This window comes from Staurois parvus, unplaced genomic scaffold (assembly GCF_062004578.1).
Source record: "Staurois parvus isolate SC_StPar_1 unplaced genomic scaffold, SC_StPar_1.0 ptg000645l, whole genome shotgun sequence".
NCBI classification, from domain to species: Eukaryota; Metazoa; Chordata; class Amphibia; order Anura; family Ranidae; genus Staurois; species Staurois parvus.
The window spans coordinates 742,021-757,510 of NW_028318441.1; the positions used below are offsets into that span (position 1 = coordinate 742,021).

Consider the following 15,490-nt stretch of genomic DNA (forward strand, 5'->3'; position numbering starts at 1 on the left):
GTAGCGTTCGAGGCTCTGAAATCCGCCTTCGCGTCGGCTCCGATACTGTCTCATCCCAATCCTGGATTGCCCTTCGTCCTTGAGGTTGATGCATCCGAGACGGGAGTAGGCGCTCTCCTGTCTCAACGTCGGTCGCCCGATGGACCCCTACTTCCCTGTGGGTTCTACTCCAGGAAGCTTTCCTCTGCAGAGTGCAACTACCAGATTGGAGATAGGGAGTTGTTGGCAATCATTCTGGCTCTCAAGGAATGGAGGCACCTGCTCGAGGGCTCCGCGGTTCCGGTCCTCATTCTTACCAATCATAAGAACCTGACTTATCTTTCGGAGGCCAAAAGATTGACACCCCGCCAGGCCAGATGGGCTCTGTTCTTGTCACGCTTCAACTATGTGGTTTCATATTTGCCTGGTTCCAAGAATGTCAGGGCTGATGCGTTATCACGGCAATACTCTGAGTTGTCCAGGGAAGACACTGAGCCAATCTCAGTTATTCCTCCAGATCAGATCCTGGCTGCCATTCGCACCAGTCTGACCTCTCCTCTTGGGGAGCAGATTTTGGCGGCTCAATCTGATGCTCCCCCCGGGAAGCCGGAGGGTAGATGTTTTGTACCCGAGGGATTGCGCACCCGCCTGCTGCGTACCTACCATAACGCCAAAACTGCCAGGCATCCGGGGAAGAACCAGCTGTGTTGGGCCATCTCTCGCTTATTCTGGTGGCCAACCCTCCGTGCCGACATTGCCTCTTATGTAGCGGCATGTTCGATCTGTGCCCAGAATAAGTCTCCACGGCATCTCCCTTTGGGTCTTCCGCAACACATTCCCAATGGGGAGCGTCCTTGGTCACACCTAGGTATGGACTTTATTGTAGACCTCCCGGTGTCTCGGGGTCATACGGTCATCCTCATGATCGTCGATCGGTTTTCCAAGATGTGCCATTGCATTCCACTTCCACAGATTTTTCGCCTGCATGGGTTGCCTAAGGTGATTGTCTCGGACCGCGGGAGTCAGTTCGTGTCCAGATTCTGGCGCGCCTTCTGCTCCCAGTTGGGTATTAGTCTCTCCTTTTCCTCAGCCTACCACCCGCAGTCCAATGGGGCTGCGGAGCGTTCCAATCAGGCCTTAGAACAATTCCTTCGGTGTTATATTTCAGACCATCAGGACGATTGGGCCGATCTCCTGCCTTGGGCAGAGTTTGCCAGGAATTCGGCGGTCAACTCCTCCTCCGGGATGTCGCCCTTCATGGCCATTTATGGGTTCCAACCCGCGGTATTACCTGAGAGGTTCTCACCACAGGACATTCCGGCTGTGGAGAACCATCTTGCTGCCCTGCGTTCTTCATGGGGGCAGATCCAGAGGGCCTTGAGGGACTCAGCTCAGCGCCAGAAGTTCCAGGCTGATCGCAGACGGTTGCCCGCTCCTTCATACCAGGTCGGCGATCGGGTGTGGTTGTCTACTCGCAACCTCAATCTTCGGGTGCCCACACCCAAACTAGCTCCCCGTTTTGTCGGTCCTTTCCGCATTCTCCGCAAAGTGAATCCGGAGGCCTATGCCCTTGCCCTTCCGTCTGGGATGCGGATCTCCAATATCTTTCATGTTTCCCTGTTGAAACCTCTGATCTGCAATCGCTTCACTACCTCTCTGCCTCGGCCCCGTCCTGTCCGGGTTGACGGTCATGAGGAGTATGAGGTGAGCCGGATCCTGGACTCTCGATTGGTGTTCGGTCAATTACAGTTCCTGGTTCATTGGCGCGGTTATGGTCCTGAGGAGCGTTCCTGGGTTCCTTCCGCGGATGTCCATGCTCCTGCCCTCCTCCGCGCTTTTCATACCCGCTTTCCTTAGAAACCTTTTGTTGAGCCGCGGAGGGGCCCTTGAGGAGGAGGTACTGTCAAGGTCCTACCTTTTCCCTGAGGTTATGTTACTCCATGTGCTGGCGTCCATCTTGGATTCTGCTGTGCATGGTGGGAATCCTTTTTATGCCTTCAGGTCTCTGAGGTCCACCCCCCAGAGGGGCGTGGCTGATGACATATAAGCCTGTGGCCCGCACATGCTCTTTGCACTTGTGTCTTGTGTCTTGGTGTTACTATTACACTGTTCTGACTCTTGTGACTCTCCTGGTATTCTGATTCGGCTTGTGACTTGACTATTCTTTGTATTCTCCTTTGATCTGACCCTCTGTTGCTGAACCCGGCTCGTGACCTGTGATTCTCGTCTGCTGTCCTGTACTGTTTTGTCCTGTTGTTGTTGACCCCGGCCTGTCTGACTACTCTTTTGTCTCTTCCACCAGCTACACGCCATTGGCGGCGGCCATTACCGCAGCTGAGGTGTCTCGGGGGCCGCGACCTGGTTCCTGGCTGCGTCAAGTCCATCCCCACCATCAGGGGCCCTGGTGAAGGGCAGCCTGGGACTTAGACTCCGCGCCCTGAGGGACTTCCGTCTGTGGGTGGTGGTTGCCGTCAGCCAGTGCGTTACATTGTTAGGCCTGCCTGTCCGTTCCTCGGCTCCTGCCCTGACAAGCACTAAGGTCATTAATGTGAAAAAACTTCTTAGTAATGACGTTTAAAGTGCAAAGGTGATATATATATTAAATAGGTTACAAGTCCAAAATAAATTATTAAGTGAATTCCGTGACTCCAGTGGCTAGGAATGATTGTATATTGCACTAATTGGACAGCGCAATATAATGCGCACTTGAGTACATCAGACCACTCCTGGTCATCTGGATCTGGGAAGGTGAAAATCAGGTGATTATCTGGCAAACCACCGCACGACATGTAACGCTGCATTTATTTATGAATGTGGGAAGAGAAGGATAGCTAGTTTGGGGATATGTATGTTGTATGCATGTTTTGTTATATTTTGCATTCTATGAACTGTTTTTCTGGCAGTTGTATGTGCAGTTTTTATTTTTTCCTGTTTAGCAGTGAACATCATTACACTATAGAGGTCTAAGTTTTCCTTGGCTTTGACCACAAAGTAACCTTAAAAGACAAAGCAAAAACACTAGGACAGCCCCCCCATCCCAAAAGGCTGGCATCCGTGATTACCAACTTCCATAACACCGGCCGAAAGGATCTCCCTTTCTCCAAAATTCAAAGCCGCAAACCACCAATTCAAGCTCCGCAGTACTTCGGGAGACAGAGACACACAGTAATCCAAGGCTGGAACCTTCATGTTCCAAACAGACAGAATGTTCCTTTGTAACGGTCTGGAGTGGAACTGCCTCGAATGAGGACACCATCTTCCACAGCAATCTCAGACTAATCAAAGGAAACCTCTTGGCCTTTAACCAGTTGCCAACTGGGCATCTTCACCCCCTTCCTACCCAGGCCAATTTTCAGCTTCAGTGCTGTCGCACTTTGAATGACTATTGCTCGGTCATCAACACTGTGCCCAAATGAACTTTTTATCATTTATTTGACACAAATAGAGCTTTCTTTTGGTGGTATTTAATCACCACTGGGTTTAATTATTAAGTTTATTATTATTTGGTAAACAAAAAAAGACCAACAATTTTGGAAAAATGTTTTAGTTTGTTATTTTTTTAAATAAATATTTTTTCTCCTTCACTGATGTGTGTTGATAAGGCTGCACTGAACGGCGGCACTGACAGGAATCACTGATATATGGCACTGATGGTTACTAATAGACTGCACTGGTAAGGAGGCACTGATAGGGCTGCACTGATGATCAGTCTGCAGCTTATCAGCTCTATTCTTCTCACGCGCTGTCAGCATGAGGAGAGGATTGTCAATAACCGGCATTTCCTGTTCACATGTGATCCGCTGTGACTGGACACAGCTGATGAGCTGATCACATTGTAGAGAGCCTACATCATCAACTCTCTACCGCGATTGGTGATCCGCTGTGTCCTAGGGACACAGCACACCACCGATCGCAGGGGCGCATACATGCAGCTATAGTGGGAGGACATCATATGATGTCCTCCCAAAACAAGAGTGCTCCCACCCGTCCGTCATTTGTCAATACAGCGAGTGGGAGGCGGTTAAACTGCAGATCTTGTTTCTCAGGGCTCAGCACTTCCCTGGAGGCAGAAACATCTTTGCCTGAACCGTATCTAGAATCATCCCCAAATACTCCAGGCTTTGTAATGGTTCCAAGGCCGACTTCTGATAGCTGAGCACCAGCCCAGCTGTTCCAGGATCTGCACCATAAGGGTTACATCTTGCTTCAAACTTAGAGCAGACTGACCCCTAAGTAACAGATAGTCTAGATAACCCACGATCAATACCCCTTGATCAATACTCCCTGAGTTTTGAGCAGCACCAACACAGGAGCAACAACCTTCGTAAATACTCGAGAAGCCATGGCCAGCCCAAAGCGGCAGAGCTATAAACTGGAAATGCCAAGCCTCTGCTGCATACCGTAGAATTCTTTGGTGAGCAAGTATTGGCACATGCAGGCATGCATCCTTGATGCCGACGGACGCTAAAAAAACTCCTCCTTGTAGAAAGGCCACTACTAACCAGATTCCATTCAAAAGGAGTGAAGATTCAGAAATCAGTTTAGACCCTTGAGAACTAAAATGGGCCTTACCTCCCACTAGAGGCTGGAGCCTGGGCACAGTAAAACGACTGCCTGGCAGATTACCTCTCCATGGGCACCTTTCCCTCCCCACCTAAACATGCACTGGTTACCCCCATTCTCAAAAAAACCCTTGCTGGACCCCACCTGTTTGAAGAACTTAAGACCCATCTCCCTGCTCCCGTTTGCCTCCAAGCTTCGTTGTTCACAACCGTATGAACTGCTACCTCACCGACAACAACCTCCTTGATCCCCGACAGTCTGGCTTCCGCCCACAACATTCCACAGAAACTGCCCTACTGAAACTTACTAAGGATCTACTAACTGCTAAAAACAGCCATTACTCCATACTCATACTCCTTGACCTTTCCACTGCCTTTGCACAGTCGACCACCCGCTCCTCCTCAGTAAACTCCACTCCATTGGCCTCCATGACTCTGCTCTCTCTTGGTTCTCCTCTTACCTTTCTCAGTGCACTTTCAGTGTCACATACAAGTCCTCCTCCTCCTCTTTCTGTTGGGGTACCCCAAGGTTCTGTCCTTGGGCCCCTCCTTTTCTCTTTCTATACCTCCTCCTTGGGCCAACTAATAACCTCCCATGGCTTCCAATACCACCTCTATGCTGATGCCACCCAGATCTATCTCTCCTCTCCCCAGCTCACCCTCTTAATCTACTCACGTATCACAAATCTACTAAGCGACATACAGTGAAAGAAATAAGTATTTGATCCCCGGCTGATTTTGAATGTTTGCCCACTCACAAAGAAATGATCAGTCTAAAAATCGAATGGGATTTTTAGAATGAGAGACAGAATAGCAACAAAAATTTCAAAAGAAATGCATGTCTATCAAATTATGCACCGATTTGCATGGTCATGAGGGAAATAAGTATTTGATCCCCTATCATTTAGCAGAATTTCTGGCTACCAGGTGTCTTTCATACAGGTAACAAGCTGAAATTAGAAGCAGTCTCTTAAAGGGAGTGCTGCTAATCTAATTTTGTTACCTGTATAAAAGACACCTGTCTACAGGAGCAATCAAACAATCAGATTCCAAACTCTCCACCATGGTAAAGACCAAAGAGCTGTCCAAGGATGTCAGGGACAAGATTGTAGACCTACACAAAGCTGGACTGGGCTACAAAACTATCACCAAGCAGCTTGGTGAGAAGGCGATAACAGTTATTGCAATCATTCGCAAATGGTAGAAACACAAAACAACTGTCAGTCTCCCTAGGTCTGGTGCACCATGCAAGATCTCACCTCGTGGAGTATCAATTATCATGAGAACAGTGAGGAATCATCCCAGAACTACACGTTCTGGGATGATTCTGGGAGGATCTTGTCAATGATCTCCAGGCAGCTGGGACCACAGTCAACAAGAAAACAATTGGTAACACAGTACGCTGACAAGGATTGAAATCCTGCAGTGCCCGCAAGGTCCCTCTGCTCAAGAAAGCACATGTCCAGGCCCGTCTGAAGTTTGCTACTGAACATATGAATGATGCAGAGGAGGACTGGTTTAATGTGTTTTGGTCAGATGAGACCAAAATCAAGCTCTTTGGCATCAACTCAACTCGCCGTGTTTGGAGGTGAGGAATGCTGCCTATGACCGCAAGAACACCATCCCAACTGTCAAACATGGTAGTGAAAACATTCTGCTTTTGGGGTGTTTTCCTGCTAAGGGGGCAAGACAACTGCACCACATCAAACGGACGATGGACAGGGCAATGTACCATCAAATCTTGGGTGAGAATCTTCTTCCCTCAGCCAGGGCATTGAAAATGGGTCGTGGATGGGTGTTCCAGCATGACAATGACCAAAAACACATAGCCAAGGCAACAAAGGAGTGGCTCAAGAAGAAGCAAATTAAGGTCCCGGAGTGGCCTAGCCAGACCTTAATCCCACTGAAAATCTGTTGAGGGAGCTGAAAGTTCGAGTTGCCAAACGTCAGCCACCAAACCTTAATGACTTAGAGAGGACCTGCCAAGAGGAGCGGGCCAAAATCCCTCCTGAGATGTGTGCAAACCTGGTGGCCAACTACAGGAAACGTCTGACCTTTGTGATTGCCAACAAGAGATTTGCCACCAAGTACTAAGTCATGTTTTGTGATACACACACACACACGTGAGACTCGAAAAATTAGAATATCATGCAAAAGGTCATTTATTTCAGTAATACAGCTTAAAAGTTGAAACTAATATATGAGATAGACTCATTACATGCAAAGCAAGATAGTTCAAGCCGTGATTTGTCATAATTATGATGATTATGGCTTACAGCTCATGAAAACCCCAAATCCACAATCTCAGATAATTAGAATATATTACATGCAATCAATAAAACAAGGATTGTACACAGAACAATATCGGAAAAGTATAAGCATGCATATGTACTCAGTACTTGGTTTGGGCCCCTTTTGCAGCAATTACTGCCTCAATGCGGAGTGGCATGGAAGCTATCAGCCTGTGGCACTGCTGAGGTGTTATGTAAGACCAGGATGCTTCAATAGCGGCCTTCAGCTCTTCTGCATTGTTCCGTCTCATGTCTCTCATCATTCTCTTGGCAATGATTCTCTTGGCAATAGATTCTCTATGGGGTTCAGGTCAGGCGAGTTTGCTGGCCAATCAAGCACAGTAATCTCCCGGTCATTGAACCAGGTTTTGGTGCTTTTGGCAGTGTGGGCAGGTGCCAAGTCCTGCTGAAAAATGAAGTCAGTATCCTCATAAAGCTCGTCTGCGGAAGGAAGCATGAAGTGCTCCAAAATCTCCTGGTAGACGGCTGCGTTGACCCTGGACTTAATGAAACACAGTGGACCCTGGACTTAATGAAACACAGTGGACCAACACCAGCAGATGACATGGCTCCTCAAATCAACACAGACTGTGGAAACTTTACACTGGACTTCAAGCATCTTGCAGTGTGTGCCTCTACATTCTTCCTCCATACTCTGGGTCCTTGGTTTCCAAACGAGATGCAAAAGTTGCTCTCATCAGAAAAGAGGACTTTGGACCACTGAGCAACAGACCATGTCTGTTTTTCTTTAGCCCAGGTAAGACGCTGCTGACGTTGTTTGTTGTTCAGGAGCGGCTTGACAAGAGGAATACGACATTTGAAGCCCATGTCCAGGATCCGTCTGTGTGTGGTGGCTCTTGATACACTGACTCCAGCCTCAGTCCACTCCTTGTGAAAGTCCCCAACACTTTTGAATGGCCTTTTCCTGACAATCCTCTCCAGGCTGCGGTCATCCCTGCTGCTTGTGCACCTTTTTCTTCCACACTTTTCCCCCCCCACATAACTTTCTATTAATGTGGTTTGATACAGCACTTTGGGAACATCCAACTTCTTTTGCAATTACCTTTTGAGACTTTCCCTCCTTATGGAGGGTGTCAATGATGGTTTTCTGCACAACTGTCAGGTCAGCAATCTTTCCCATGATTGTGATTCCTACCGAACCAGACTCATTTAAAGGCTTTGGAACCTTTGCAGGTGTTATGGCTTAATTAGCTGATTAGAGTGGGACACTTTGAGCCTAGAATATTTAACCTTTTCACAATATTCTAATTTTCTGAGATTGTGGATTTGGGGTTTTCATGAGCTGTAAGCCATAATCATCACAATTATGACAAATCACGGCTTGAACTATCTTGCTTTGCATGTAATGAGTCTCATATATTAGTTTCACCTTTTAAGTTGCATTACTGAAATAAATGACCTTTTGCACGATATTCTAATTTTTCGAGTTTCACCTGTATATACATACACACGCATTATAGATGTACATATACACACATATACACTACATATGACGACCCTTGAGGTGCTGATGGTAATATAGTGGGTTAGTGGCAGACATGTTTGATTTTAATTGGATAAATATAGCAAAGAGGGTAGATGGTCCAATGTTTCCACTCACTGTGCTGTGTGCTTAGCAGACCCCCTGCAAGCCTTAGATTTTTTTTTTTTTTTTTTTTGAGATATAGAACAGATGAGCTGATGACAGCATTAAGTGAGAGAGTGGCCCTTCCGCTGGTGCCCATATAGGTGTTCTTCGAGGTTTGAAAACGATGAGCACTGATACTGCATTAAATGTTTGAAGGGTTTTACACATAACTGGCATTTGATTTGAAGTATATTTTCTACATAAATTGGTCTAAATTCAAGCCAATCATTTTGTATATGAAGGAAAAAAGTAATTTTATGTTCTCTTAATTGTGCATTTTGGTTAATATTATACTTCCAATCAAAGAGTTATTGCAATGGATACAATTTTAAAAGTCTTTCAAGATGGGGTGTGTTCTAGTGGTATATATGGTCAGTTATATATGACACTCAGCAATCCTTTGGCCACCATGTTCAATACACTTGATTGAGTTTTTCATAAAATTTGCTTGGTAAATGATTATGAAATGAAACAGGTTCCCAGGTTTGTTTTACTCCATCCTCCCTGATTGCTTGGGTGTGGGATTGGCATGTAGAGTATGGGTAATTTGTACACGCATACTGGGGGTCAGTGAAGACAAGGGCCAGTTAGCCTGCCAGAATGTCTTTAGAGTGTGGGAGGAGACCGGAGTATACAGAGGAAACACATATTAATTAGTTTGAAGTTAGGCCAATAGTCAGACTCAGATACAGAGTAGTGCACTTTGGGTAGTATATGGGTGGTGTTCCTGGAATAATATTTCACCTTTAAAGTGTTACTAAACCCACAACAGTAAAATCAGTCTGTATATGCAGTAAAGCATGCTTGATATACTTACTGTGGAACCTAAGGGGTTAATCCTCTGCATTGTGTAAAAAGGCTGTTTGATCCTGTCTTCTCTGATCCTCCCCATCTTCCAGTGCTCCCCTCATCACCTGATAAGACATTGCATGGAGACACTGCACATATCAGTTTGGTGTGTATTGCTAGAGGGTTTTTTTTTTTTTCTTGGGAGAGTGCATGTGATCAGCACAGGACCAATCAGCGCTGTCCACACAGAGGTCAGGGATTCTGCATCCTCCTACAAGCTTTAACCATTGCTCTACTGAACACTGATAGAAGTCAGAAGACTGCTCTAACTGCTAATAAGAAAAGGTATTTAGCAGTTTATATTTACTAAAATAATTGCATTTCCATTCTCTGTGTACTGTGGGAGACCAGACATGAATGCAGGGTCCTGGGTTTAGAAACCTGTAGAAAGCTGGCTTTACCTATAGTGTTAGGCCAGACCACTTAGTGATCATTGATTATAATATTATAATTATACTATTCAGAAATTTATAATGGGCTATATGGGCATTGCTGTTTATTTTGGAATGTTGGACTGACAGTTTTGGTAACACTTGCCTTGACGGTAACCAGAAGCATGTTGGAGACAGAGACAAACTTTTCTGACAGCAGCAACCATCTATAAAGACTTTGGCACTTATCAGCAGAAGAACTGTTTGTCCAGGTTCCAAGTTCCACCTACTATGATGGTCAAGTACCTAAACAGTCTACAAATAAGCTAAAGTTCCATCATCAAGTACCTGCACATCTATGACTTGTGAACTGCAATTGACCGAAGATAAAATGGAATTTGTATTCTACAGTTCTTTGAGTTCTAGCATTGCAATTGCTGTGCTGCAGTTGCAATGTGATCATCGGATGTCTAAGAATGCTGTCTATCACCAGATATGGAAGACTTTGAAAAGTTTCTAGGCTTCCATACTCTTGAAAAGGAAAGTTTGATCAACATACAGTATCTGCTCTTGTGCTTGAAAGGGAAAGTTTGGTGTTCTTTGGTACACCCCTCACATTTTTGTAAATATTTTATTATATCTTTTTATGTGACAATACTGAAGATATGACACTTTGCTACAATCTCTACATAAAGATGGCCTAGGCCAGTGGTGGGCAACCTTTTTTTTCCAACTGAGCCAAATCTCGCCAAAACCACGATTGAAATTTATTTGAGAGCCACATTTTTAAAACTGAAAATACATAGGATGGTACACTGTTTTTAGTTTCAATAAGTTTTTATAGTAATTCATCCCCCATAGTAATTCATCCCCCATATAGTAATTCATCCCCCATATAGTAATTCATCCCCCCTATAGTAATTCATCCCCCCTATAGTAATTCATCCCCCATATAGTAATTCATCCCCCCTATAGTAATTCATCCCCCCTATAGTAATTCATCCCCCTATAGTAATTCATCCCCCATAGTAATTCATCCCCCATATAGTAATTCATCCCCCATATAGTAATTCATCCCCCATATAGTAATTCATCCCCCCATATAGTAATTCATCCCCCCATATAGTAATTCATCCCCCCATATAGTAATTCATCCCCCATAGTAATTCATCCCCCATAGTAATTCATTCCCCATATTAAGTCCCCAAGTCCCCCCTGTGTCAATTCACTTACCTTTGCTCCGCGCGTTCCTCTCGCCGTGTTCCCGCGCCATTCCGGTCTTCAGGGCGGACTGTGAGAGGAGCCTAGCTCCCCTCACGCTCGTCACGCTGCCCCGCCTACACACATCCTGACAGCCACATCCGCGGGCCGGATTAAAAGGTCCTGACTTTTGGGGCGGCCGCCCGAGAAGAGGGAGGGGAGCGGGCGCCCGGCACACAGAAGAGCCGCATTAGCGTGTGTAAAGAGCCGCATGTGGCTCGCGAGCCGTGGCTTGCCGACCACTGGCCTAGGCTATAAGAAGATTACCAAGACCCTGAAACTGAATTGCAGCACGGTGGCCAAGACCATACAGTGGTTTAAACAGGACAGGTTCCACTCAGAACAGGCCTTGCCATGGTCGACCAAAGCAGTTGAGTGCACGTGCTCAGCGTCATATCCAGAGGTTGCTATGGGAAATAGACATGAGAGTACTGCCAGCATTGCTGCAAAGGTTGAAGGGGTGGGGGGGCAGCCTCTCAGTGCTCAGACCATACGCCGCACACTGTATCAAAATTGGTCTGCATGGCTGTCATCCCAGAAGGAAGCTTCTTCTAAAAATGATGCACAAGAAAGCCTGCAAACAGTCTGCTGAAGACAAGCAGACTAAGGACATGGATTACTGGAACCATGTTCTGTGGTCTGAAGAGACTAAGAAACATATTTGGTTCAGATGGTGTCAAGCGTGTGTGGCAGCAAACCAGGTGAGGAGTACAAAGACAAGTGTGTCTTGCCTACAGTCAAGCATGGTGGTGGGAGTGTCATGGTCTGGGGCTGCTGGAGGTCTGCTGTCACTGGGGAGCTGCAGTTCATTGAGGGAACCATGAATGCCAACATGTACTATGACAATGTACTATGACATACTGAAGCAGAGTATAATCCCCTCCCTTCGGAGACTGGGCCGCAGGGCAGTATTCCAACATGATAACAACCCCAAACACACCTTCAAGGCAACCATTGCCTTCCTAAAGAAGCTGAGGGTAAAGGTGATGGACTGGCCAAGCATGTCTCCAGACCTAAACCCTATTGAGCATCTGTAGGGCATCCTCAAATGGAATGTGGAGGAGCGCAAGGTCTCTAACATCCACCAGCTCCATGATGTCATCATGGAGGAGTGGAAGAGGACTCCAGTGGCAACCTGTGAAGCTCTGGTGAACTCAATGTCCAAAAGGGTTAAGGCAGTGCTGGAAAATAATGGTGGCTGCACAAAATATTGACACTTTGGGCCCAATTTGGACATTTTCACTTAGGGGTGTACTCACTTTTTTAGCCAGCGGTTTAGACATTAATGGCTGTGTGTTGAGTTATTTTGAGGGGACAGCAAATTTATACTGTTATACAAGCTGTACACTCACTAATTTACACTTTAGCAAAGTTTCATTTGTTCAGTGTGTCACATGAAAAGATAGAATAAAATATTTACAAAAATGTGAGGGGTGTACTCACTTCTGTAAGATACTGTATATTTGAACACAGGCACAATTTTATTTTTTTCAGGTATTTACCAAAACATATTCAAGCTATATATAGATTTATATAATGGATATGGGTTGAAAGTGCACACTCTCAGGTTTAGTTTGAAGGTATGTACATCCAAACTGGAGGAAGGGTTTAGGAATTACAGCTCTTAAGAGTAGCCATCCCTCCTTTTTCAAGGGACCAAAAGTAATTGGACAATTGAATCAAAAGCAGTTTCATGACCAGGTGTGGGCTACTTCTTCATTATTTCTTCATCAATTAAGCAGGTAAAAAAAGTCTGGAGTTGATTCTAAGTGTGGTATTTGCATTTGGAATCTATTGCTGTGAACCTACATCATGCGTTCAAAGGAGCTGTTCATGCAAGTGAAACAAGCCATTGCAAGGCTTCAAAAAAATAAACAAATACATCAGAGAGATACCAACAACATTAGCAGTGGCCAAACCAACAGTTTGGTACATTCTGAGGAAAGAATGCACTGGTGAGCTCAGCAACATAAAACGTCATGGATGTCCACAGAGGACAAAAGTGGTGATCGTAGGATCCTCTCTATGGTGAATAAAAACCCATTCACAACATCCAGACAAGTGAAGGACACTCTCCAGGAGGTGGGCATATCATTGTCAATTAAGAGAAGACTTCACGAGAGCAAATACAAAGGGTTCGCCACACGGTGCAAACCATTCATAAGCCTGAAAAATAGAAAAGCCAGATTAGACTTTGCCAAAAACATCTAAAAAAGCCAGACCAGTTCTGGAAAAGCATTAATTGGACGGATACAACCAAGATTAACGGCTTGCCATCCGCCCTATAGCAAAAATACTGCTACAGGGCAGCACGGGTGCGCAGAATCACGTGTATATATACATGATTTTGTATCTCCGGGTAGGGGGCGCGTGCGCCCTACTTGCGCCGCCAAACGCGAGCGTGGCTGTTAATCACAGGGTCCTGGCCAGTAATTATTCACTGGCGCCCGGTGATTTTGGAAGATTCACAACCATCCAAAGCAGTGTGATTACAGTGAAGCACACAGACACCGCCCCCTAGTAAAACATTCCCAGTTAATCCTTTGATTGCCCCTCATGTTAACCCCTTCCTGCCCAGTGCTTTTTTTTGTTTTTAGCACTGGTGTCACTGGGGATGTTAGTGGCACCAAGTCAGTTCCCTCCAGTGTCAGAATGTCTGCCGCCATTACTAGTAAACATAAAAATGCTTTTTTGTAAATGCTATAACTTTCATGTAAACCAATTAATTTACACGTATTGGGATCTTTTTTTTAGCAAAGACATGTAGCAGAATACATTTTGGTGTAAATTTATGACGAAATTAGATTTTTTAAATTTTTTTTAACTGGACATGTTTAATAGCAAAAAGTCAAAAATATTGTTTTTTTTTCCTCAAAATTGTCAATCTTTATTTTTCTTATAGCACAAAAAATAAGAAAAAAACCACACAGACGATCAATTACCACCGAAAAGAAAGCTTAATTAGTGGGGAAAAAAGAACATAAATTTAATTTGGGTGCAGCGTTGCATGACCACGCAATTGTCAGTTAAAGTAACGCAGTGCCGTAACGCAAAACATGGCCTGGTCAGGAAGGCGGGTAAATCCTCAGGATTTCAGTAGTTAATCTGTACCAGAATGACAGGAAGAAAAAAAAAAGTGTGGAGAAGGTTTGGAACAGCTCATGATCCAAAGCACACGTCATCTGTAAAACATGGCTTCCAGTGGCACTGGCTCATTGGTGTTTACTGATGATGTGACAGAAGGCAGAAGCAGCCGGATGAATTCTCCAGTGTTTAGAGATATATTGTCAGCCCAGATTCAGCCAAATGCAGCAAAGTTGATTGGACAGCGCTTCACAGTACACATTGACAATGATCCAAAAACACTGCAAAAGCAACCCAGGAGCTTTTGAAGGAAAAGAAGTGGAATATTCGGCAATGGCCAAGTCAATCCCCTGATCTCAACCCAAATGAGCATGCATTTCACTTGCTGAAGGCAAAACTAAAGGCAGAAAGACCCACAAACAAAGAACAACTGTAGAAAGCTGCAGTTAGAGCCTGGCAAAGCATCAGAAAGGAGGCGGCCCCGTCTTTGGTAATGTTCATGGGTTCCAGACTTCAGGTAGTCATTGCCAGTAAAGGATTCCCAACAAAATATTAAAAATGAACATTTTATTTAGGATTATATTCATTTGTCCAATTACATTTGAGCCCCTGAAAATGGGGGGACTGTGTATAAAAATGGTTGCGGTTCCTAAAATGTGTACTTGATAATAATGTTCAACCCCTGGAATTAAAGCTGAAAGTCTGCACTTCAAATTGATTTGGATTGTTATGTTTAACTTTATTCTGGTGGCATACAGAGCCAAACGTATGTCCAAATATATATGGACCTAACTGTATGTGTAATTGTATTGAAAATGTAAAATGTATTTACAAATGGAGAAATCCGGAGAATATCCAGAGAATGATAAACATAGTTAATATGTAAAGTTTAACACTTTCCCGCCCGGCCTATAGCAGATTGAGGGCTGGGTGAGAAACTCGCAGTTGTGACTGGGCGTCATATGACATCCTGTCAAAACAAACCGCTCAGCGGCGCGATCTGTCACTGGCTGTGTCAACAGCCAATGACATATCACTACACCAGCCCGTTGCCAGTGTCATGTGACCAATCACGCTGTGACATCACGTCCATTGTATACAATGGATGGCTTCCTGTCATGCCATCCATTGTATACAATTATGCTGTTAGCTGTGACTGGTCAAGGCAGTCACATGATACAGACAGCGCCAATCACAGCCCATCTGTATCATGTGATCAACTTTGCCCAATCACAGCTAATCACAACAAAAGACTGAATTAATCAGTTTCAATCAGTAACAAAGATGGCAAATATAAATTAAATACATTCGTAATAGCAATCATAATATGTAAAAAAAAAAAAAAAATACTGATCACTTGCCCAGAGTAGTTCAATTTTACTATGGTAACATTGTATTGCTTTGGTCACAGTTTGCTGAAAAATAAAATGGTAAAAAAAGAAAAAA

The 15,490-nt window shown here is 44.8% G+C and overlaps 1 protein-coding gene across 3 annotated transcripts in view; it reads right to left on the reverse strand.

Moving 5' to 3' along the window:
- The window catches only part of LOC149448989 (uncharacterized), a 291,234-nt gene that overhangs the window by 266,143 nt on the left and 9,601 nt on the right, over window positions 1-15,490 (reverse strand). For 2 of the 3 annotated variants that reach the window (XM_089693975.1, XM_089693976.1), the window contains exon 2: window positions 9,298-9,394. The exons of the other annotated variant lie outside the window; for it this stretch is intronic. In XM_089693975.1, coding sequence (XP_089550101.1) covers window positions 9,298-9,372 — 75 coding nt within the window. In that variant the 5' untranslated portion in view covers window positions 9,373-9,394. The remainder of the gene's footprint in view (window positions 1-9,297; window positions 9,395-15,490) is intronic. 3 annotated transcript variants of the gene reach the window in all.